Source organism: Rhinoderma darwinii, chromosome 4 (assembly GCF_050947455.1).
Source record: "Rhinoderma darwinii isolate aRhiDar2 chromosome 4, aRhiDar2.hap1, whole genome shotgun sequence".
Taxonomy (NCBI): Eukaryota; Metazoa; Chordata; class Amphibia; order Anura; family Rhinodermatidae; genus Rhinoderma; species Rhinoderma darwinii.
Window position 1 is genome coordinate 127277945 of NC_134690.1, and position 26887 is coordinate 127304831.

A 26887-nucleotide genomic window follows, 5' to 3' on the forward strand; every position below is an offset into this window, starting at 1 on the left:
TTGGGTCTCAGGCGAGGAAGGAGGATAAACCCGCCCACGAGGTGAAGCTTCAGGGAGCAATTCAATTGGACAATCATATGGAAGATGGGGAGGAAGGACCTCAGCCTTCTTCTTAATGAAGACATCTGCAAAACAGGTATAGTGTGGAGGCTGACCAGTGAGTGACTGTGGTATTGGGAACTGGACAGGACGAACCTGAGGTAGGCAGCAGTGAAGACATCGGGATTCCCACTGGAGTACTTCTTCAGAAGTTCAGTCGAGGACAGGAGCATGTTGACGAAGCCATAGTAGTCCCAGCAGGATAGGGTTAATAGCTTTTAGCAGAACATAAAAAGCTATTTGTTCCAAGTGAAGAACTCCCACTTACAAATTTAGAGGTTCAGGCAGAGGTTGACCAATCACTGAAGCAACTGTTAGAGGTTTCTCCAGGAGACATGGGCAAGTGGACTACTAAGGCCTGTTGGATGAAATTAGTAGCCGCCACCAGATAAGCAGAAACAGAGTGTCACCAGAGCAGATTGTCACAGGAATCGATCATTTGGGAGAGAATTTTGCAGCAGGCGTCGATCCACCTAGGGTAGTCTCTCCTGCCAACCCTAGGTGCTTACGTTTCTCGGCTTCTGGGGGCATTGACGCACTAAATGACCCTTATGGCTACAGTACAAACATAATCCTGCTGAACGTCTGCGCTGCCACTCCTGGTCAGTCTGAATCTGTCCACCTGCATCGGCTCTTCAGGGACAACAACCGAAGGATGTAGCAGAGGTCTCTGGAACTTAGGCACCAGTCTGTAGGACCTTTTTTTCCCTACGAACTTCCTGGGCACGTTCTTGGAACCTCATGTCGATCCGTGTAGCCAGAAGAATTAGAGTATCCAAGAAAGATGGAAGATCACGAGCCGCCAGATCATCTTTTATTTGAGGAGCTAATCCCTGCCAGAAGGTTGCCACCAAGGCCTCATTATTCCAGGCAAGCTCTGCTGCCAAGGTACAGAACTGGATAGCGTACTCTCCTACCGTTGATTAATCAAAGATCTAATCTAATAATCTATTTTAAAACATTCACCCTTGATAACAAACTATCTACATACACATGCACATAGAACTGAAGCTTGCCATACACATAAAATAGCTTTCCTCCCTGACTGCCCAGTAAACATGCCCATTCAGCTTAGCTAAAAAAACATGTTTCAATAAAGAAGTTAAATGTGCAGCTACCAGGCAGATCATTTGCCACTTATCTCTACGGGAACAAAATGTTCAAACACAAAATTGGCAGGACTTAACAACAAATTTTATCTGTATAGCCAAATGTATATGCCTATGTACAAATTATGTGCAGTCAGACAGTTCCAAGGATCAAAAAGTACTGTAGACATAAAATCAGGCGTGTGGAAATAAGTGTGAGCTCACTTCAAGGCGACTACATCATCTTAACTTGTTTATTTGTAGCAGAGTATAAAAACATTCAGCAAAATATACATCATTATAAATAAGAATATAGTAACTTACAAAATAAACGATAGATAATGACACGGAAAGCTTTATAAAACGTTGCCTGGTGTGAAGGATTAAACTGGAAATCATATTGCTGTAAATTAAAATAATGATCTATGACTAGAGAAAAACAAGAGAAACTGTGTAAAAGTACTGAGCTTAAAATAAACTATAAAGCTTATAAATAGGAGCTGATAATATAGTGATCATTGGAGCAGACATTCTGCTGGACAATCCCATTGAAGAGCACTTCAGTCGTCCCTTCTTTAGCCTGAAATGGCTGCTTATAGGGAACAACAGATTGTATTCAATTGCACAACAAATGTACATAAAATAGGCTTTAGATTAAAAAAAAAAAAAAGGCAACTGGTGATATTAAAGAGGCTCTGTCACCAGATTTTGCAACCCCTATCTCCTATTACAGCAGATCGGCGCTGCAATGTAGATAAGAGTAACGTTTTTTTTTTTTTAAAAATGAGCATTTTTGGCCAAGTTATGACCATTTTTATATTTATGCAAATGAGGCTTTCTAAAGTACAACTGGGCGTGTTTAAAGTAAAAGTACAACTGGGCGTGTATTATGTGTGTTACATCGGGGCGTTTTTACTTCTTTTACTAGCTGGGCGTTGTGAATGGGAGTGTATGATGCTGACGAATCGGCATTATCCACTTCTCTTCACAACGCCCAGCTTCTGGCAGTGCAGACACAGCGTGTTCTCGAGAGATCACGCTGTGACGTCACTCACTTCCTGCCCCAGGTCCTGCATCGTGTCGGACGTGTGAGGACACATCGGCACCAGAGGCTACAGTTGATTCTGCAGCAGCATCAGCGTTTGCAGGTAAGTAGCTACATCGACTTACCTGCAAACGCCGATGCTGCTGCAGAATCAACTGTAGCCTCTGGTGCCGATGTGTCCTCGCTCGTTCAACACGATGCAGGACCTGGGGCAGGAAGTGAGTGACATCACAGCGTGATCTCTCGAGAACACGCTGTGTGTCTGTGCACTGCCAGAAGCTGGGCGTTGTGAAGAGAAGTGGATGATGCCGATTCGTCAGCATCATGCACTCCCATTCACAACGCCCAGCTAGTAAAAGAAGTAAAAACGCCCAGATGTACATACACAATACACGTCCAGATGTACATACACAATACACGCCTAGTTGTACTTTAACTTTAAACACGTCCAGTTGTACTTTAGAAAGCCTCATTTGCATAAATATAAAAATGGTCATAACTTGGCCAAAAATGCTCGTTTTTAAAAAAACAAAACGTTACTCTTATCTACATTGCAGCGCCGATCTGCTGCAATAGGAGATAGGGGTTGCAAAATCTGGTGACAGAGCCTCTTTAAGTCAATGGTATGAAATTAATGAATCCTCCCTTGTTTAACAAAGCGTTCCCACTGTATACATAGATATGTGTTTCTCTATCTACTGATGGGAAAAAGTGAAACAAACACAATCATAAAATGGGCTCACCTTAAAGGGGTTCTCCCTACAGTATTATCCCCTAACCACAGTTTAGGTGAAACCATGCTAATCAGTGGGGGTCCGACCACTGGGACCCCCACCGATCAAGAGAATGTGAGTCCTGTTCCTCCGAATGAATGGAGCGGCAGGTCGAGCATGCGCCCTGCTGCTCCATTCATTCTCTATGGTACTGCCGGAGATAGCCGAGCACTGTACTCGGCTATCTCTGACAGTCCCATAGACCGTAAATGGATCAGCATGTTACCACCTATCTTGTGGTTAGGGGGATAATATTTGGTCTTGGGACAACCACTTTAAATACTGCCTATAATTACAATAACCTGCATATTATATATTTTTCTTTGCTTCTGCTGGTATCTGTAAATGTAGATTTTCTCTCCTCATGTGTTCTGAGCGGTCAGGCTTTTTCAGTTGTGATGTAAAAGCTGGGCTGTGTGCTCTGAGTCAATCAACTGTTTCCCCCTGCTGCACCTCCTTTCCCTCACAGCAGTGTCTCACACACACTGAAGGGGAGATACTGCAGCCGCATCTCCCTCCTCTCAGGTCATCTATTTACAGTTTGATATTAAAAAGTTATTTTTGGTGACTGAGGTCATTTTTTGACAATTTACAAACATCCTGCAAGAAAAGAGTACTACAGGTGAGGTGCCACATTCCCCTAATAAGATGCATTAAAATGTTTCATATATCCACATGCTCTACTGACTTATGAAAAATACATACAAAACAAAAACAAATGATATGTTTTAACATATAGTGCATTGCATTAACCCTCTTCCAGTACATGATCGGTCAATAGCATGTGACACACATTGTTATGAGAAGCCAGCCATGAAATATCATGTGCTACTCGTATCTGGGTCATGAAGCGCCTCAGTTAGATAATTGTTATTTTATGGAATTGAAGGTTGCATTCGCTCAGCCACAAAATGGTTGTGACCATTCAGTACAAAGGACAGCTTGCAATAACCCTACAATCAAAAGAAAGTGCAGCAGAACAAGAGAAAGAAATTATATGATATAAAGGTCATTGGTTATTTTACTAATTAATAAGTGATCGTCAAACTTGAATTAACTCTCCCTGGGAAAGTTATTAAAAAAAAATCATGTAGAGGGAAGTTTTAACCTTGGACGTCTGTTATAAAAATAACAATAAAGTAAAATCTAGAAGTTGTTCGAATATTAGAAACATTAAAGAACTACTGAGCTTTGGAAAATAATTTAGGGCACATTTTCTTTACAGGGAACCTATCCGCAGGTTCATGCTGACCTAACCTTGTATAATACACAAATAGTGAGAGCCCTGTCAAACAAGCTTAGCTGCGTGGGGAGAAGCTGGAGGAAAGCTGCCCAGTGGGGACTTCTCAATGAGCATTGCACTTATTAAAACTTTGATTTCTCTGAAACGTTGCAGAGTGTTAGTGTAAAAAACTGTTTAGTGTACTGTATCATGTCGCACGCAGTTAGGAAAGCATGAACATGTTGACAGGTTCACTTTTATCTTCTGAATTGCACTACAAAACTGAAAAGCACATCTGCACACGCTACATATCAGTAAAGCAGTTGTCCAGGACCCGATCAATAAAAAAATAAGAGCAGGCATCTGCAAGAAATTGAAAAATAAGAGTCTTACCAATGTACATTGCATTGAAATAAAGGATATTGGTAAATTTTATTTTTGCTTGCAGGTTCCTGCCCCTAGTTTACTAGTACAACCCCTTTAAATATCTGTATAATATATTCCGTTGTTGTGAAAGTCAGAGTTCATGCTTGTTAAACAGAGCTGTATTTTTCATCTTAATGTTGCAATGAAATGCTGCTCCTAGTTGAGGGGCCTAGTGGCCCAGTAGATGATCGCTCTCTCTCCTTCACAAGTTCCATTTCAATCTTGGCTCTGATTTTTTCCCAGTCTACTTCAACCTAAGCAACGGACAAGAAATAAAGATTGAGATTTAATAAATCTTTTCAGACACACATTCTGATAAATCCAAGTACAATAGGGGGGAGGGGGCTGTGCTGTGTATGGAAGACCACATAGCAGCTAGAGAAAAGAAGAGAATCCTGATCCTCTCTCTATCCCACATACTGAAGCAGTATGGAGACGGCTATACAGCAGTAGTGAGCAGTGTAGCTGTGAATGCAGCACCGGGGTAAGGTAAAACACTTACTAGGAAGTGGCAGCAGCTACCACCCCTTCCGCTCTCCATAGGCTTTTATAAGCAGCTATAACCTGATCCCCCAGTGAAGCAGTGAATCTGTCTACTGTCTGCTCTGAAGATTCTATTTGTGAAGTTTGAGTGAGTGAACAGTTAGGTCCCATGCACACGACCGTAGTTTTCATCCGTAATTACGGATGAAATTGCAGACCCATTCATTTCTATTGGCCACAGACACCTTTCCGTATATTTACCGATGTGTGTCCGTGCCGTAGAAATTATATGCAAAATATAAAGCATGTCCTATTCCTGTCCGCAATTGCGGCACGGACTCGCCCATAGAAGTCTAAGGGCGCGTGCAAAATTGCGGATGGCTTCGTATGTGCATCTGTAGCCATCCGTAATTGCCGAAGCCTTGCTATATGACGGTAGGATATTTCCCAAGAAAATGGCGGCTGAGCGATCAAGTGGTTGGGACATGTTGGTGACATCATTCGTAGCCTCTAATTTTGTTTTTGTGGATCTGTAAATACGGATGCACTACGGACCGTATTTGTGGACAGTAAAAAACACTACGGTCGTGTGCATGAGGCCTTAAAGAGGGGGAAGGCGATGGATAGGAACAGGATAAGTGAAGAGAGAGGCATTTTTCTGAAATAGGATGTATTACAAAGTTTCTATAAAGTATTCTTTAACCAAGATCCTGACACTTGATCTGGTAATTCACTAAAGAGATGAATACCTAACAGCTAGATTAAATATGAACCTATTGGGTAGTACCTGAATGAGTGGCCCCTCAGGATAATCTAGGTCACTCTAGACAATATTTATGGTCTGGAATGCTTAAATATGTCCGCTTTCCACAGCAGTGTGTCTATAGTCATTGTTTTATCAATGTGCTTCTTTCAAGCTATATGTTTCTACGGTAACAGAGGTTAATAGGCACATAAAGAGACTTGGTTCTTGCTAAATGTGAGGAGTTTGTGACTCTGACATGGGGGAGTATTTTATAGATCTTTATTTCATCAGTACAGTGATTTAAACATACATCAAAGAGATAACCTTAGCAATAAAGGAACGACAGTCTTGGACAGAAAGCAGACTGTATAAAAGATGTAAGATTAGTATAGCCTTAATGTGAGAATTGCAGGATTAAGTGATCGTACTATAAAGGACACAGGGAGACAGCCAGAAAGTGACTTGATCTGGGGAAATGATATCTTTTTCAGATAAAGCAAGCTGAGCGGAGTTATCGTTGTACTTGAGTCATTACTTAATACACTTAAGGAAGGTTCAGACATAAATTTAGAAATGCTGGAACAACAAAGCACAAGGTGAAATCAGTAATGTTATCACAATGTCCTGGTAGCGCAATACGAATTGAGTAGAATTAAAATATTCCATATTTATAAGTCACATGACAATCCCTAATGTAATATTAAGGGGACTTCTAACCACACATATAGACTTGACCCGAAAACATTGTTTCACTAATGCACCAATCCCCTCCTCAGATTAAGTTTGAAGAATTTGTTTTTACAAAGAATAAGATATAAAGATGAGCGAATTTCCCAAATTCCGATTTGGTGTAACCGAACCGGCCTTTAGATTAGATTCAGTCCAACCAAATTTGTCGCAAATCGAAAGTACACCGATCGCCCTGAAAAGCCTTGTATGACAGTCTGAGATCTTTTAGGACTGTATCCAACCCCTTTCAAGCTCTTAGACGCCACGACAGAATTAGGAATGTCAAACTGCCAGCAACATATATGGCTATGGGTAAACAGATGGTAGCCGGTGGAAACAAACACCCTGCTTCAAAACAGATTGCAGTGTCAAATTTTAATGTTTTTTCAAATTAAAAAACGGTTCAACAGTTATCCCATTTTACAACCCCCTTGTAGATAGCACCCCCTCTTGTAGATAGCACCACCCCAGTGTAGATAGCATCACCACGCCCCTGTAGATAGCTTTGCCGATGCTCTGGCCGTCCGTATATGGACAGTGACTTCAGGGGCTCCCTCTAGAAGTATAGTCCCCGGGCCAGAGCATCGCAAGATCTCTGGCCGGGGACTCCTGTCTTGGGAGAGCCCTTGACGTCACTGTCTATATGTCCAGTTATAAAGCTCGGGAGCACGGTCCGTAAAATAAAAAAATAAGACAAGTCCTATTTTTACGGAGACTTTCTACGGCCCAGACACCTTCCCGTATAGAAATGAATGAGACGGTAACTACGGATAAAATCTACGGTCGTGTGCACGGGGCCTGACACTGACTGACTCCCATCTCTCTCTCAAATAATTGCAAATCTAACTCTCTGTTCTCTTCTTGCTATGAAACACACTCACTGACACTAATCCACTATCTATCTGCAGCAGCATTTCCTAGTTGGGCTGTTTAAAGTGGCTAAGACTCCTATGACTGTCATCCACTGAGACATCAGTGATTCACACCTATACCCCTCATGACCGGCTGTGTAAGAGGGAGAGCTGCCTGCAGGGCATTATGGGAAAACACGCAGGGTTCGCGACCAAAGGTCATGTGAGCCTTCTCAGTCTTCCTTGGATCTGTAAAAAGGTGGCTGCTGTTTTGAGCTATTTGTACGGGATAAATTCCAAGAAATTACAAATTCACAAAAGGCCAAAACTTTTGGGAAATTCATAACTAATTCAAAACGTGTAGAATCGATTCTCTCATCTCTAATGAGAAAGTTATGAAGATAAAGCATATCTGTCAAATGGCTAGTATGATGCATCAGCAGCCCTGTCACATGGTGATATACTCTGCAAGTGATATGTCAAAGAGGGTTATATATTAATTATCTGCCAAGAACTAAGAATCTATATTCAGGAGAAGTATTTGCAGCAGCTGTTGTCAGAAGTCTGCAATATGAAACCAAAGATATATTTGTATTAACTAATCACAATCACAAAGTGAAAGAATGCATAGATTAAACTGGCTTTGTCGAATTGCAAAAGATGTACCCCAGGAGTACTTTTATATTATTGTATGTATATGGAAGATATAAAACAGTGTTCAAAAGGTAAAATACATTTCATTACCCATCTTGTACTGATCTAGAGTTAGAGCCTTTATTATAGTCCAGAGCAGCATTCACCAATCTGCAGGCTTCAGAACTGCAATCTCCCAACATTCCATGAAGGCTCCATGTCTACACAGAGCTTGCTTGGATGATGCATCCTGGTGAGAGTAGTATTTACAATAAGCAGGAATCTGATGTACCAAAATGGATTTATGAGAGAATAGCTAATCTGCTAGAGGTGTATATCGACAAGTTTGTGGATTGTTTTCAATGGCAACCTGCAGAATTGTGAATTCAGTTCTGGACTATAACACATTTTGTAAATCAGAATTAGTGCAAGATACGCAATACAATGTATTTGCAAATGTATTTAGGTAGATGTTATCTATACATAAAGTGGAAAATGGGGTTTAACTGTGAACCTTCGTTTCAACTATATTGCTATCATAATTTATAACAGGAAATGATGGCACTTGTGAATAATTTGTATGGTGAACCAGCTGGTGCATTTAACATACCTTACAACTACAATGTAACAAGGCAGCTACAATGGGTTAAGGCAGTAGAGTTAGCCAATCCCCATTCCTACTATTATTAGTTTAGAAAAAAAGGAGTAAAGTTTGATAAACTTTGGTCATCATGGCTAGATAACCCCGCCACCACACTAAGTGATACGGATTAGTATGGCGAAAGAGTTTTATCGGATATGTGGGGGGTGGCAGGCGTGAGTGTAAGTGCGTGTGTATGTGAATGTATGTGCGCGTCATCAATTCCCATAGAATAAATGTGTTATAGTCATAGTAACCTATATTCAACTGTGTATTGTTTACATTTATTTCCGTATTAACCCCCTAAGGACAAAGCCATTTTTTTATTTTTTATTTTCGTTTTTTCACTTCCCGCCTTCCAAGAGCCATAACGTTTTTATTTTTCCGTCAATAGAGTGGTGAGAGGGATTATATTTTGTGGGAGGAGTTGTAGTTTCTATCAGTAGCATTTAACAGGTTCCCGACCGCTGGCTGTATTTATACGGCCAGCGGTCAGAGTCTCTGAAGTCCGCCGTATAGACTAATTACGGTGGCACTTCAGAGACTGTGCACGCACGATCGCGTGCACACAGCTCTATGCCCTGGCTGTTGCTAACAGCCATGGGCACTGGGCAGAATGTCAGGGGCCAATCTTTTGGCCCCTGAACATGTGATCGCTGTGACAACCAATCACAGCGATCACATGCATTTGTACGTATAAAACAGTGTGCACGCGATCGCGTGCACACAGCCCTGTGCCCACGCTGTTACCAACAGCTCTGGGCACTGGGCAGAGTATCAGGGACCAATCTGATGGTCCCTGAACATGTGGTCGCTGTGAAAACCTATCACAGCGACCACATTTGTTTTATTTTGACTTTTCTGGCAGCAAATCTCCTGCCTCTTTTCTTCTCCTCAAACATTGTTTCAGTTTGAGGAGAAGAAGAGACTCGAGAGAATTGCTGCCAGAAGAATACAGTTACAAAAGATTACAGTTACAAAAGATTACAGTTACAAAAGATTACAGTTACAAAAGATTACAGTTACACTCATAAAACATTCTCTGTATAGATAGATTTCTATCTATCTATACAATCTATCTATCCATCTATCTTTTTTTCTATCTTCCTTTCTTTCTTTTATTCTATTAGAATAGGCAGGTAGGGAGTATATAATTATATATATATCCACATATATATATATATAATATATATAGCAATAACGGTTTATTTTTTTGTTAGCGGTAGTGTAGATATATATACCAGTTAGTTTGTGTGTTTTATAAAAAATAAAAAAACATTTGTTTAGTTAGTGTTAGTGACGTTATGGCGAGGAAATTGTTTAGCGCCGAGGAGGCATACGCCATGCTGTGGTCTGAGTCGGAGACCGCATCAGAGATGGAACCTGTTTTGGGCAGTGACGATGACAGCGTCACTTCAGGTTCATCTTCACGGGACGTTGTCCCTGATGCAGTTGAAACTGCAGAACATGAAAGCGCAGGGCCAAGTAGCGCTGTAGCACGGGACAGCCTGGTCGCTCTAGTCCAGGCTCTTGTATGGGCACCTGCCCCATCTTTTGGGCCTAGAATCCAAGGATTTACTGCCACTCCTGGCATAACCGTGGACAATACAAATTTTGTCCAAATGGATTACTTCCATTTATTTATAACGGACGACATCCTAAATCAGATTGTCCACGAAACAAATTTATATGCCACTCAATATATAAGGCAGAAACCTTCATCCACCCATGCCAGAGATTGGACACCCACCAATTTGCAAAAATGAAAAAAAATTTGGGGGCTCAGCCTAAATATGGGTATTGTCAAAAAGCCCTCCATTAGGTCTTACTGGTCAACAAGACCCGCCCAAGCCACCCCAGTATATTCTGCAGTAATGCCCAGGTCTCGTTATGAGACAATAATGAGGTTCCTACACTTCAAAAAAACAACGCACAGGCCCCCCCAAGTACCGATGCAAACCGGGATCGGTTGTTCAAAATTAGACCACTGATAAATTCCCTGAATAATTTATTTCTGCAACTCTACACCCCTGAGCAGAATGTAAGCGTGGACGAATCCCTCCTCAACTTCCATGGAAGACTTAGCTTTCGCCAATATCTACCTTCCAAAAGGGCAAGATATGGCGTTAAGCTTTATAAACTGTGCGAAAACGGGTCAGGATATACCACCGCCTTCAGGATTTATGAAGGGCGGGACCGCTCAATAATTGTTCCTGGATGCCCCCCTGATCTTTCCACCAGCAGTAAGATCGTGTGGGAGATAATGCAGCCTCTGCTTCATAAGGGGTACCACCTGTACTGTGATAATTTTTATTCGAGTGTGCCCCTGTTTAGGCATTTGCATGCTGCAAGGACTGGGGCATGTGGTACCATGCGCAAAAACCGAATTGGTTTTCCACAGCAATTAGTGGGGAAGCGCATGGTAAAGGGAGACTCCTGTGCTTATGCATCTGAGGAATTGCTGACGGTCAAGTTCAGGGATCGCAAAGACGTGTATGTGCTAAGCACGATTCATACCGCAGGAACAGTGGCAGTGAGGGAAAGAGGGGCATCATCGGACAAGCACAAACCAGTGAGCGTGTCCGAATATAACAAGTACATGGGGGGGGTGGATTTAAGCGACCAGGTTTTACAGCCCTATTTAGTGAAGCGAAAAACAAAAACCTGGTACAAAAAAGTGGCCATTTATTTGTTACAGGTGGCCATCCACAACTCATTCGTGCTCTACAAAAAAAAGAGGCAGAGACACATACCTGGATTTCCAGGAGAAAATTATTGAAGGCCTCATATTTGATGTTCAGGACACCCGAGAATGCCCTCAGTCTGAGGATGTCACGCGACTGACTGAAAGACACTTCATCAGTCGGATTCCCCCAACACCAACCAGAAGCAACCCCCAGAAAAAGTGCCGCGTCTGCAGAAAAGACGGGCACCGCAAAGATTCCCGATATTTCTGTCCCTCATGTCCCTCGCAACCAGGCCTGTGCATTGAGCCATGTTTTAAAAAATACCACACTGTTCTGCATTATTAGATTTTAGTTAATTCGTTGAAAATATATTTGCCCTACATTACTTTTTTATTTTTCCCCTGATTTTACTCCAAGGATGAGGGAGGGAATGGGTGGGTGGGGGGTGGATGTCTTGTTTGCATGTTTTCTAAAGTTCATCTGCTGGAGAGCTCCGTTTGCATAAACCTGCAATTTCTTATTTTAGAAAACCCCAAGAAATTAATTCCCATTATACCCCTAGATGAATATTTTGGGATTTCTGCTTCAAGAGCAGATATTTTGGAAGTGTTATAGAAACTCTGTTGAGTTTTGTAAAACCAGCTTTGAAAAAAAGCGATTTGTGAAATAAGCTTCTTCTATCGTCCGCCCTCCTACATCTCTATGTGATAATAAGGCCCACATATTTGGTATTCCCATGCACAGGAGAAGTGGCAGAATGTGAAAGGAGATTAATTTTGGCCGTGGTCTATGCCGTGTGTGAAAAATGCTGGTATAAACTGACGCATTTGCTAAAAAATTGCTAATTTTATTTTGTTCCATCTTATTCAAGAAACTTTCAGAAGAAAACTGGACTGTCTAAAAATATGATAAACCCCTTGAAGAAAACCTTGTGGGGTCTACTTGTGTGAATGAAGTCATTTATGGGGTGTTTCTAATGTTTCAGCAGCATTAGGCCCTCCAGAAAACAGTATGCAGCTATAAAATCAAATGCAAAATTCCTGGACCGAAAAGGCCAAAAAGCCTCCTTTTATGCCAAGCCCTGGCACATGCCCGCACAGTGAATAAGGCACACATATTTGGTATCCCCATGCATGGGAGAAGTGGAAGAATGTGAAATGGGATGAATTTTGTCCGTGGTCCATTCTATGTGTGAAAAATTCTAGCATAAACTGACGCATTTGCTAAAAAAAAGCTAATTTTATTTTATTCCATCTTATTCAAGAAACTTTCAGAAGAAAACTGGACTTGCTAAAAATATCATAAACCCCTTGAAGGAAACCTTGTGGGGTCTACTTGTGTGAATGAAGTCATTTATGGGGTGTTTCTAATGTTTCAGCAGCATTACGCCCCCCAGAATACAGTACGCTGCTATAAAGTCAAATGCAAAATTCCTGGATCGAAAAGGCAAAAAAGCCTCCTTTTATGCCAAACCCTGGCACATGCCCGCACAGTGAATAAGGCACACATATTCGGTATCCCCATGCACGGGAGAAGTGGAAGAATGTGAAAGGAGATTAATTTTGTCCGTGGTCCATACTGTGTGTGAAAAATGCTAGCCTAAACTGACGCAATTGCTAAATTCTTGTATTTTTTTCCAATTTTGCCCACTTTAGAGAAAAAAATAAAAATGATATATACTGACAAATGCCACTAAAACAAAGCCCTATCTGTCCTTTAAAAAGAGTGTAAAATTCAAAGATGAACTTTATTTACCTGCAGAGTTATAGTCATCTAAAGAAGCGCATAGCAAAATTGTAAAATTTGCTCTGGTCATTTAGCTGTAAAACAGCCTAGTCCTTAACCGGTTAAAGAGGCTATGTGATTATAAGTGCCCTATCTTGTACATAAGGTGATCGGCGCTGTAATGTAGATTATAGCAGTGTTTTTTAATTAGAAAAACGATCATTTTTTACGGAGTTATGACCAATATATTAGCTTTATGCTAATGAGTTTCCTAATGGACAACTGGGCGTGTTTTACTTTTTGACCAAGTGGGCGTTGTAGAGAGAAGTGTATGACGCTGACAAATCAGCGTCATATACTTCTCTCCATTCATTTACACAGCACATAGTAATATTACTAGATCACTATGTCCAGCCACACACACACACACACACACACACACACACACGTTACTCAAGTGTCCTGACAGTGAATATACATTACCTCCAGCCAGGACGTGATGACTATTCAGAATCCTGACACCTCGGTAATGTTTGTGTGAGATTTAAAGCAAGGCAAGCGTAATCTCGCGAGATTACACTGTAAAATGTAATTTAAAATGAGATTACGCTTGCCTTGTGGTAAATCTCACACAAGCGTTACCGAAGTGTCAGGATTCTGAATATACATCACGTCCTGGCTGGAGGTAATGTATATTCACTGTCAGGACACTTGAGTAACGTTAGTGCGTGTGCATGTGGCTGCACATAGTGATCTAGTTAAGATTACTATGTGCTGTGTAAATGAATGGGCAGAAGTGTATGACGCTGATTGGTCACTGATTGGTCAGCGTCATACACTCCTCTGTACAACGCCCACTTGGTCATATAGTAAAACACGTCCAGTTGTCCATTCATTAGCATAAAGCTAAAATAGGTCATAACTCCGTCAAAAATTATCGTTTTTCTAAATAAAAAACACTGCTGTAATCTACATTACAGCGCCGATCACATTATGTACAAGATAGGGCACTTATAATGTGGTGACAGAGCCTCTTTAAAGTACCATATAATGTACTGGGAAGCTGAAAAAAATTATTTGCGGGCTGAAATTGGAAAAAAACTGTGATTCCTTCATTATTTTTTGGGTTCCGTTTTTACGTCTTTCACCGTGTGGTAAAAACATCAACTTAACTTTATTCTGTAGCTCATTACAATTACGGTGATATCAAAGTTATATCGATTTTTTTTATATTTTACTACTTAAAAAAACAAAAACTTTTTGTTTAAAAAAAATAAATTGTTTTGTTTCCCCACATTCTGAGAGCCATAACTGTTTTTATTTTTCCGTGCATTGAGCGGTGTGAAGGCTTATTTTTTGCGGGACGACATATAGTTTTTATTGGTACCATTTGGTACATATGACTTTTTGATCTCTTTCTATTAACCGCGATTTATTGTAATAGTTCAGACTTTTACGGACACAGCAATACCAATTTTGTTTACTTTTTTTTAAAAATGTACATTAATTTAGAGGAAAAATGGGAAAAGGTTTTTGTTTTTAGCTTTTTTTCACTACTAAAAACTTTATTTCACTTCTATTTACACATTTTATTTGTCCCCCTAGGGGACTTGAACCAGCGATCCTTAGATGTACTAATGTATTGCAGTATATTGTAATTTTTACAGGCATTTGTTAAGCCCTTAAGGGCTTAACAGAAGCAGAGTGAAGGCAGTCCTGGGGGCATTTATTAGGCCCCTGGGCTGCCATAACAACCATCGTCACCACCAAGTCTCGTTGCGCGGGGGGGGCGATGAGCTGTCGGAGTGGGCCGCCCGATTCTTTTCAACGCCTCAGATACGCGCTCCATACTTCTCTCCCTGCACCAGGACGTACCGGTGCGTCCTGGTGCGTTAAGGGGTTAAATGGATCTTTGCTTGTGAATGTCTGTTCTACCTGCAAGTTCGCCACATTTTGGTGTTATGTCTGTTTTGTCTGAAAATGCAAAAATTAAGCCTTTAGAAAAAAAATAAAGAAATGAAGGGGTGAGAACATTCATTCACACATACTTCATAGTAATATGGTTGTTTATCAACAGAGATGAAAACAAATAACAGTGCATATATCTACTTACACCTTCTGCGTACTGCAGAAATCTTTCGTTGGTTTCTTTTTTATTGAAATCGTTCAGATACTTTTGCCGATAAGCCAAAACAGTATCGACATGTGTCTTGTGCTTCACGGCTAGCTCCAGTGCCCTAAGGCAAAACATATAAAATTCACTCTCAAAATCTTATGATGACTAAATAAAAATGTTACACCCTGTTATTAAACCAACTCTTTTATCATTATGATTGAGAAAAAGTAAATGAAAGGAGAGACAAAAAAAAGCAAACCATAACCGCAGGGGCCCATTGCCCCTTCGTTTCAGTGATCATGAGGGTTCAGGTGCGGAGACATCCACAAATCAAGTCTTCTGACAAGTAGATCAGCTACACCTTGAAACTGGAATATATATATTTTATTCACAGTATAAAGGCCATATAAAACACCAATTTATTCAGTATTTTTTTCAGATTGTACTCTGAGAACAAATTGGGTCTCAAAGTGGTTTTGTCTCAGCAAAAAGTAGCCCTGATCTTCATAGTATTCATAGCTCAGATTTCTTTTTTTTTTTTCCTGTGCAGTTTAGGAAATAAAAGATGAACTTTAGCTGCTGTAAGAACAAGACATTTTGATGAATGAGGTCCAGTATCTTTGTTTTGGTTGAGACAACACATTGGAGGTCAGATATTAATAGTGAAATTCTGGTAACACATTTATTTTCTATGCCAAGTCTGCCACATATTTACGAAAACATAGTGGGACACTTCAAAGATTTCCATCAGCTTGTATAGGCATTTTTCTGTGTAACATAATTGATATACGAGTTCCATCGTTCTACCATCCGTAGTTATGATTAATTAATAATAAGTACTTTGTTCACTCAATTTTCCAATTCAGATTTTTTTCCCTTGTAACATTTATATAGCTGCTACAAATGTGTGATGTGTAATGACCTATTTATGTATTCTATGCGGTAGTCCCACAGTATATTACCTCTCCCAGTTGTAGGAGTCAATGTTGAGCTGTATGGCTTGGAATATAAGGCCAGACTGCAGGATAATGGCCTCAGCATCTTGAAAGTTCCCACTGAATAGCTGGATGTGCGCCAACCTGGACTCCTTTGATGGCAGATCTTTAATTGAATTTATGTACTGAACTTTATCAATCTACAAGAAAAATAATAGACGCTGCAGAAAACAAACATTCATCAAGATAGTGCTGGTATTTAAGGAGTGATTATGTAGTCTTACTTACTTCGCCAATTGCTGCATATGCGATTTCAGCCGTGGACATATCTTTATTTGCAATAGCCATAGCTGCTAAACAAGCCCATGTAGTCTGCTCCTGTGTGCATGGAAATATGTATAAAACATCAACATGATAAAATGTTTCAAATGAAAATGATAAGTTTATTTGTATCATTAAATTTTATGAAAAAATAAAAATACAGTAGATCACTTAAGGTCATGTTGGCCATTACTGTCATAATGTGTTTACAGTGACCTCAAGGGCTGGCAGCCTCATATGCTACAGCACTCTGGCCAAGCCAAAAAACAGCTCTAAAAAACATTTTTGACATGTCAATGGGTCACTATTATTTTATTTAAAATTTCCACTTTAAATTTAAAGCGGCTTTCCATAAAAATAAAAATTATATATATATATATATATATATATATATATATATATATATATATATATATATATATATATATAAAAAACATAAATGTGTAAATCAGAATTTAGACCAATTAAAGTATATATACGCTGCTCAAAAAAATTAAGGGAACACTTAAATCACACATCGGATCTCGAACGAGAGACTCAATTTGAAAATCTTTACCGATATAAAATTTGTGTGATTTCTTGAGAACAAAGAGGTTCTTAATTGGACTCAGGTCTGAGGAACGTGAGGGCCAGTCAATGTCATCAATCCCTTCATCATTCATGAACTGCCTATACACTCAGGCCACATGAGGCAGGGCATCGTCTGCACCAGGAGGAATCCAGGGCCCACTGTACCAGTGTAAGATCTGACAATGGCTTTGTGGATTTCATCCCGGTACCTATCAGCAGTCACAGTATAAAGTGGAGGTTAGTGCGACTCTCGAAGGATATGTCTCCCCAGACCATCACTGACCCACCGCCAACCGGTCATGCTGGATGAGGTTGCAGGCAGCATAACTTTTAACACGGTGATGCTAGACACTTTCACGTTTGTCACATGTGCTCAGTGTGAACAAAACTAACTGCCAATGACAGACCTGCCAATTTTGGTGTTCTCTGGCGAATGCCAATCGAGCTGCACGGTGCTGGGCTATGAGCACAGGTCCCACTAGAGGATGCCAGGCACTCATGGAGTCTGTTTCTGACAATTTGTAGGGCTCTGGCAGTGCTCCTCATTTTCCTCCTTGAACAAAGGAACCAATACCGGTCCTGCTGATGGATTAATGCCCTTCTACGGCTGCGTCCGTCTCTCCTCGTGGAATGGCCTTTGTCCTGTTATCTGCTCCATGCTCTTGAGACTGTGCTGGGAGACGCTGCAAACCTTCTTGCAATGGCATATGGGGATGGAGGAGCTGGACTACCTGATCAACCTGAATAGGCTGCAGGCACTGCCTCATGCTACCAGAAGTGACAAGGAAACTAGAAAAATGTGTGAATATGATGTAGTTGCATTATAAACTTTAGAGTCCAGCAAATTCTTGAGCAGAGTAGTCCCCCCGGCTAACTTCCTGTTTTCTATATTTAAGCCAATTTAGAAGGACAGTTTTAGCGGGTGTCAAACTGGGCAACTAGTCTCCAGAAACAAAAAGAGTGGAGCAAAAAACTATTCCTCTCCATTAATACCTTCATTGCCCTAGACCAGTGTTTCTCAACCTCCTCAAATCAAGTACCCTTAGTAACAAGAAGTTTCATCCGAGTACCTGCCAAGGAAGCGATCCGTTATAGGTCTCTGCTCACACTACTATCAGAATCAGAGGCATCGCAGATTGTCAGATTTGACGAGAAGAATAGCACAGCATGCAGCGCTATTCTTCCGGTCAAAATTATGAACACTAAGACGGAACCATGACAGTCCCATTAGAAGTCAATGGGGACCTTCAGGAGTTGTTGGTGTCTGTAGTGCGACAGATCCTGCACTGCGTCATGATTTCGGTACAAAAGATGGGATTAAAAAGTGGCGTGCGTAGCAAAATGATGTCCTTATGCCCCATCCATTTATATAGAAGATCTCCCAACTGACATTTGAATTGAAAATAGTACATATGACTACCATTAGCAAGCCCCTATAATAGAGACCACACATGAGACCTGGCCGGGCCCGCTTTATATAGACTCTGTTTATACATACCCTGGGCCAGATCTCCCTTACACAGACCCCAGGCCAAAACTTTAACTGTATATAGACACCCCTGTATACAGATCCCAGACCAGGCCCCTCTTGCATATACAGACCCTCAACTGTATATGCGGACCCCACAAGTCTCCCCCACTTACAGATCCCCTGAGGCTACTGTGCATACCCCTTTAGGTACGCGTACAGCAAGTTAAGAACCACTGCCCTAAACCACAAAGGACTAATCTATCTTAAAATAAACCCTTTACCCACCCAGTATTCATTGGGGGTTTCTGGTGATATTGTTTGGGAACAAAATGACTGTATTATGTGAGAACTATGTGGCAGGATTATGTGAGCCATTTAAGGGTGTATTCATTGAAATACTGCATATTTTTTAGACACAATATAGTAGTATCATGTAAGTTGTATATGAAGTTTTATGTGGACACTGTATGGCAGTATTATTCAGGTATTCTATAACTGTATTATTTGGAAACGGAGTGGCACTTTTACTTTGACATTGAATGGCTATATTGGGCACTATATGGCAGTGTTATGTGGGAACTACATGGTAGTATCATTTTGATACTGTATGGATTTATTATTTCGCTTTTTTTCTGATTGTTTTTTTTAATGTATGTATATATAGAAATTACAAGACAAAGTATCTAAACCTGGTGAGAAAGTGGCGCTATTTGTCTTGTTGCCAGTGTCCCATTATTTTATTTTTTTTACAAAGCTGGATCTAGCCATTGATAGTCATGGCTACTTCTCTAAAAAAAAATGGCAAACATAATAATAGATGCTAGATTATACCCAAAACATACTATATGTTAAGGAAATATATTCACCAAGCTGCTGTATTGCAATGGGACTTTTGTTCCTATAAAATATTAACAGGATATCTCAGGCCGGGCGAAACATCATTATGGAGAGAACAAAGAGATCAATAGAAGGTAATACTATTATGAGCTTTATAGGAAAACTCCTTTATAGCTTATTTTATTAGGAATAGTCTCAATTTATTGTAATTAAGACTTTAGACAACATGGACGATTTAGGTTTCACAAAACTGAATGACTTGAAGTTAAGAGTGGCCTCCGTAGGAGTCAGTGTAAGAAATGTTTAGCATTTAGGGAAAAATGTGTATATTATATCACCATCTAAAACTGATGCAGACTAAATTACACAAATAAATATAGGTTTGACATCAATAATTGAATGGAATATTGATAACGTAAAACTTATGTTCAAATATAAATCTGACCAAATCACCCTATCAACTGCGGTTTTACAGAAGACAATACAACCCTGAACATCGAAACCAACTTTATTTTTTTATTCAAAGTTAAAAAGTACGTTTGTGTTTTGGCTATAATATTGGGTATAATTATACATTTACATTTGCTAAGTGGGAACAGAGTTCGTTGCTCTCAATAGACCAATACAAGAGAAAAGTGAAGCTGCAAATGCTTTGTCTGTATTTTATCATATGTTGCTGCAGTGCAGCTGTTCACACAAGCCAGCTTCATTGTTCATGCCCACATAATACCATCGTGCTGGAAGAAATGCCAGGGGCATAAGATCTGCTGCCACTAACTGAAAGCTGCCCACAAGAATTTTGTAAATGGAGTGACAGTCACAGCGAGTAAAGCCCTATTCTATAAACCATGGAGGGGAAATCAAAATAAACTCTGGTCTTTACAGGTGCCTCCAAACCCCCAGCCCCCCAAATAGTACCAAGCAAGATCCGCAAACAGAGGTGTGACTGCTGTAAGCGGTCAACGTGATGAAACTCTTAGTATGGAATACTTGTAATGGAAAAATAATTCAAATCACCAATGACCCAACATTGTTAGTGTTGAAATGCATCTTTAAAGAGTTTTTTTTTCAGGGTTGAGAACATCTTATTCATTTTCAGTAGAAAAATTTACCTTAACAAATCGACAGAGCCGGACAGCCTCATTCCACTTCAAAGCAGTGATGTAATCGTGAATAATTGCTGGATATGGCGATACGTTGGTGTGGACAAGGGAGCCATCACTTCTTCGGACTGTCACTCTGTTACCAACAAAGCTCACAATCTGGGGACTCTTACTATACTCACTGGAAAAGAAACAAGATTTCAGTAAAGACCGTCACAAACCATGTATATAAATGTGTATATAACTTACACAGAGTGAGAAATACTTATTAAATCATGTTAATAGAGAGAACTGGTTTTTCTCTTTTGCAGTATTATATATTAATATACAGTGATTTTGTCTCTCTAGCTATATAAATGAGGGGATTTTTCAAAACCGGTTTAAAGGAAAATCTGTTCCCTGTTTTCATGTTAAAGCGGCCTCTAAAAAATATAATGTGGAATTGCTGATTTCACCTGATTGCTATGGGTAACTAATCCATTTCCCCTTGTACTAGTTTTGATAAATTTTATGACGTTATGGCTGGATATGAATGAACCTGTGAATGAGTGGTCCCATTTCCAAAAAGTGCTAATCCTTTTATAGCTTTCTATTACTGCTGCTGTTCTGACTTTCTCCTAAAATGAAGATACTTACATGGGACTTAATGCTCAAGGCAACTAAGAACTGTGTCGCAGGGGAGTGCCTCCACTTATTGGGACTATTTACATAGAGAAGGGGTTAATAACTTTCTAAATAAATGTCAGGGTCTGACAGATTGGATATTAATATGTTTATTCCTTTATTTCCTAAGAGATAAGTGGCGCCAGAGGTGTCTAGCAGCCACTTATCAACATTCTCCTATTTAAAAAACATGTAAGTTCGATGAACTGAACAGGTGGGAGTCAAGGGGGAACAGGTGGGAGTCAAGGGGTAAAGCTGTCATTAAAGGGGCAGCTTATAATAAAAAATGATTACCTATGTAGTAACATGGTGGTAAATGAATAAGTATTGACTCAACTGTAACAATAGCACAATTGAAAGTTTATCCTGTTTTGTTTTTTTTTTGTCATTTTCTACCAGATGCTGTGATTCTCCAGTAAAATATTGGAACTATATAGGTAAAAAACAAATTTTACATGATCACTTTGCTTGTAATGAACACAGGTTATATATGGCTGATATAATGATAGCGTTAGTCTTCTATTAAAACGCAATAGAAAGATATGACTATAACTTCATGGTCTAAAAGTAAATGTACAATAATAAATAGCAGCCACATCAAAATCTCACTATTGACCATATTTTTTTAAGGTATTACAGAGGAATGCAGTGTTTCTATACAGCACGAGGTGAAAAATAACAGTCGCATGTGATGAACATATACAACTTGTTCAGCTAGTATCCAGCAGATGGCGCAATTCTCCACATGCTTTGAATCAAGAAACTTACTGTGCAGTGCATGTTATGCGAGATAAGCTCTGCTCATGAATTTCCAGGGTCACAACATCTTATAATAATAATTATTATCTTTATTTATATAGCACTAATATTCCACAGCCTTTTTCTTATTATTTTACTGCTCTATCACATGGTATATAATAGATATTGTTATCTTCTTTTTACAGGTTCATTCACTCCCTTCAAGAGGAACATTCAAAATGTTTAGGTGAGTAATAATAGTAATAGTATTCCTTACCACTTTTTTGTGCATAAGTGATGCCCTAAAATGTAGACATTTAGCAGAATTGTCATTTCCTACGGGTCCTTTTATGCTGGCCCATTCTGGCCGTAACAACGAGCCTCAATGAACGAGACAGCTCATTGATGAGCGCTCGTTTTCTCCTTTCACAAAGAGCTATTATCAGTAATGTATGGGGATGAGCGCTCGTTACTACGATCACTCGTCCCATACATTTTTATCATATCAGCAATAATATTTTCTGCTGCAGAATCAAAACAATTAACCGATGAACGAGTGTTTGCTTGTTCATCGGTCAATTGTTGCCCTTTTTACATAGGGCAATGATCGGGAACGAGCATTCTATGAAAGTATTTGATAAGCTATTCCCTTGTTTAAGCTACATGGCTAATCATATCGCAGGTCATTTCATTCTTCCAAAGGTTCACATTATCCCATAGAAATAAAAATAAGACAAGATAACAAATGGCCAAGATATTGTGTCAACTTGTGTGATCAGTCCAAAATAATAGGGTTTGGAGATGCCTGCTGTACGATTGTATGGGTGGTCAAATTCTGAGTTTGGCTACAACAAATGTTTACATAACTCTCATATCAAGCATCTGTTATGGACAATAATGTCAGATTTTATGGTATATCTCTTTTTTATCAGAGGTTCTGCAGTCTTACATCAATATGGCCATTGATATCATTGAGAAACATACCTTCCATCTTTTTCAGTAATTGTTTTTGGCAACAATTCTTTATCTACATAGGCTGCATTTGGATAGTACCAGACTGTGAAAAGACTGTCCTGAATACCACACAACATATTAGATAAGTCACTCCAGGCTAATGTGTGTACCATGCTACCTGCAAAACAAAGAAAGGCAACACATCTTAAAACTTTCCCAGAAGTAAAGGCCTTTTTACACTGGCCAATTATCGGGCAAACGCTCGTTCAAAGAACGTTAATTGCCAAGATTTGCCCTTTGTAAACAGGGCAGCGATCAGCAGATGAACGAGCAAACGCTCATTCATCTGCCGATCGTATAGTTTTAAAAGTGAAAAATATTATCGTAGTCTGTGTAAACAGAGAGACGTGCTGCCGACATGATACAAATATATGGGGACGAGCGATCAAAGTAACGACCGCTCATCCCCATACTAGCTCCTTGTGAAAGGAGCAAACGAGCACCGATCGTTTACACGGCCAGTGTAAGAGGACCTAAAGTGTGTAATAAATCTTAAAGGAAAACTATAGCTACAAATGAATGATAAACTTAAGCAGGAGATAAACGTGCTCGAACTGTTTGTCAGTCTGCAGGATTTTCTACATGTTCCAGAAATCCAGCATATAACACAGGGTAAATTCTCTGCTGATCTGTTTAATTTAGGCTGGTGAACTACTGAGGAGTGGGGTTTAATGATCAGTGTGTCCTACTGCAGACAGGTCAGAGGGGGCTCCTGCTGCAGCCAGATGTCCTACAACCTGACACAAGACAATGAGAAGAATGAGGGGAGACATGGCTCATATCCTGGGAGACACAGAATTATTCTTTATATATTTCTCATTATTAATTGCAATATGAGACAAAATATGACCAAAGGAAAGGAGGAGATTAAGAGAGGAATTGCTGGGATATTTTTTTTTTCCATTAACATAGGCTATGCAATCAATGTAAAATCTAGCAATTTTAGAATTGATCTTCATTAGCTTTTTGATTATTACCAAAAATAAAACAATTATTTTCTCTATAGCAAATCCGCCCTGTGAACATACTCTTATATGTCAGCCCGTACATAGTAAACCAAGGAGTAACAGATGTACTATGTACTGGCTGACATAATGTAGTGAGTGCGCACATATATGCGCATGTACGTAGTTAGCATGTGCCTATGTGAGGGCATAGGAAGTGAATGAATATATGTAGCAAGCATGATTGTAATTGTGGGAGTTAGCGTATGTAGTGACTATGACTATATGTGACGACCAGGCTGCTTAGCTCACAGTGAATTGCCTACAGTGTGTACCCTATTGGCAACAAAAACGCCAATTGTCATTAACGTTGTTAAACATGTGAGTGAGCTTCCATAAATATGGTATTTGGAAAGTCGTACAATAGATCCAAACGGTGACTGATGGACCAAATTCACATATAATATATCATGGTTCCCTCATTTGGTGGTAAGAATAGTGCTGTATACTGAGCTATGGTTTTCGGCAAAAGTCTTACTGTACTTTTCATGTCCATTACATCTATAAATAAACAGTAAAATGATGGTCTCTACTTCAGACAATATTAACTGTAATAGATAAATGTCTAAAATCTAGTGAAGGCGTCGTCGTCATGAAGGGGTTTACTAGTTTTACTTTGAAATAACAACTAGATATACTTTCTCTACAGTTCTTTTATGTAACTGGCACATTCCTTATGGTTGTCATTGTACAGTTTTAGAATGAACAGGTGACGTATTGCATCATACCAATTTTGACTGCTCTCTGTTCTTTTCCAAGCTTCCGGACTGTGCTTATGTAGAGATCTCGGTTTTTATCAACAAATGCAATTTTTCTTTCATTTGCTGGTCCTCCTTGATCCAGAGCAATCTCTACTACTTCAATCTAAAAATGAAAAGTCAGCGCTATAAATACAGAGTGAAAATATAACTGCACTTAAAATTCTCCTACCCTTTGATTTGTGCACGGGAATAGTCTCCAATTTTTAAGAACAGGCTCTGAGGTAAATTCATTTTATTTTCTTCGAATTACCAGTGTAAGACTGAGATGGTATCAAGAATGAATAATCGCATAAAGCCTCACCTCTCTTCCTACCAATCATCACATGTATACGTCAGGCAGGAATAACACCCATTGGGTGCCACTCAAATTCACTAATTAAACTAGGCCTGTCTATAATGTGGAAACTAATGTAAGTTGAACTGATGGCTGCAATTTCACCCATTAAATGGCCCACCCTAGGGCAATCAGGGGCCCGGAGCGGACAGCCCTGTTGCGGACTTCTTCAAAATGGGCTTTTCTTCTCTAAACGTAGTAAGAGTTACAAGGACATGAGTCATTTGATACCTCAACTCTGTTGGATGGTTGAGAGGGCTCATGGAGGGAGGGGATTCAAACTTGCATTATTTAATTATTTTGAAAGCGCCATTAATTCCAGGGAAGAGTTCATATGAAATACAGAGGGGTTTCAATACATAATATGAGACAATACAAACATGAGCCTACTTACTAAGTGACAGACTCTACATAATGAGAGAGGGCCCTGCCCGCGAGTGCTTACAATCTAGGCATCCAACAGTTCAGCAGTATGAGGGTTTCTTAAGGTGTTTGCCAGGATTTAAAACTGATGAAATATGCTTAGCAAATCAGCATAAAGAATAGGTGGACGAGAGTAAAAGGGGCCTCTCCAGCAAGTGTGCTGCTTCTTCATTCTAATTGGCGGGGGTCGTTTCCCCAGCGATCACACCCTGATAGCCTATCTGAAATGGTCATAAAAATCTTGACTTGTCCTTACAACACAATAGAGTGGGTACAATAACTTTTATTGACCTCTTAGGCTTCGCTAGGGCTCTGTTCCGACTGAGCTTTCAGTCGGAACGGAGCCCTGACAAACACAAAAGGAAACCATAGGTTTCCATCACCATTGACTTCAATGGTTACAGATCCGGTGACAATGGTTTCCGTTTGTCTAGTTTGTGCAAGGGGTCCGTTGTTTTGACAGAATCAATACTGTAGTCGACTACGCTATTGATTCCGTAAAAAAGACAGAACACTTGCACAACGGAGACAAACGGAAACCATTGGCACCGGATCCGTCACCATTGAAATCAATGGTGATGGAAACCTATGGTTTCCTTTTGTGTCTGTCAGGGCTCCGTTCCGACGGAAAGCTCAGACGGAACGTCGGAACGGAGCCCTAGCGCACATGTGAACGAAGCCTAAGTTTAACAACACACATATCGGCAACAAACTGCTACAAAATGTACACAGAGATCTACCGTGAAAACAAAGCAACTTCTGAATGCCTTTCATTACTGGGGCCTGAATTGTGCCTTTGGCTATAGAATAAAACAAATGCAATCTGTACAGAAACATAAAATGCATCTTATTCATGGGTATCGCTGTCTTGGGCCTGATACAGAGGATCTATGACGTTAATTAAAATCACTTGCTCTATTTTTGACATTTCATGACTTTGTCTTCTTGTGTCCCTTAAGTAGCCACAGAACATCCAACTCCACACAGATAACACAGGAAGAAGGCATGTGGCAGCATCATATTGCTCAATGTCCCAGGAATTTAATTCACAACTGTGTGTGGTCCAGCTGGAAAAAATCCATGCGGGAGACAAAGCGCTAGTTATACAGTAGTTAACCTCTACGTCTGCAAACTGGGTCTTGTTTTATTTTTTTGTCTCCCCCCTCTCTACCGAGTAAAGTATGACATACAGGGCAAATGACAAAGAGAAACGAAAAAATTAAATGGGTCAGCACCGAATAATTCACCTTATGTGGAAGTGGCTTCCCGTCTCCCAGAGGCTTTCCTGATAAAGCATCAAACAAGTAGATCACTAAAAAAATAAAGACAACATGATGTCAAGAAACAACATACAATTTCTTTCATAGGCACAGAATTCTTATTAATACATTTAGAATAGAAGATCGGTAGAGGCAGGCAAGTAACCTTAAGTATGCCTTTGAATGGCCGCC

The 26887-nt window shown here is 39.9% G+C and overlaps 1 protein-coding gene across 1 annotated transcript in view; it reads right to left on the reverse strand.

Annotated features, from left to right (window-relative positions):
* Window positions 1-2788: 2788 nt before the first annotated feature.
* IFT80 (intraflagellar transport 80) overlaps window positions 2789-26887 on the reverse strand; it is a 123054-nt gene continuing 98955 nt past the window's right edge. Inside the window, exons 12-19 of the mRNA XM_075861560.1 lie at window positions 26684-26748; window positions 24647-24782; window positions 22885-23032; window positions 20509-20680; window positions 16486-16575; window positions 16225-16397; window positions 15260-15383; window positions 2789-4907 (exon numbers count right to left, since the gene is read on the reverse strand). Coding sequence (XP_075717675.1) covers window positions 4785-4907; window positions 15260-15383; window positions 16225-16397; window positions 16486-16575; window positions 20509-20680; window positions 22885-23032; window positions 24647-24782; window positions 26684-26748 — 1031 coding nt within the window. The 3' untranslated portion in view covers window positions 2789-4784. The remainder of the gene's footprint in view (window positions 4908-15259; window positions 15384-16224; window positions 16398-16485; window positions 16576-20508; window positions 20681-22884; window positions 23033-24646; window positions 24783-26683; window positions 26749-26887) is intronic.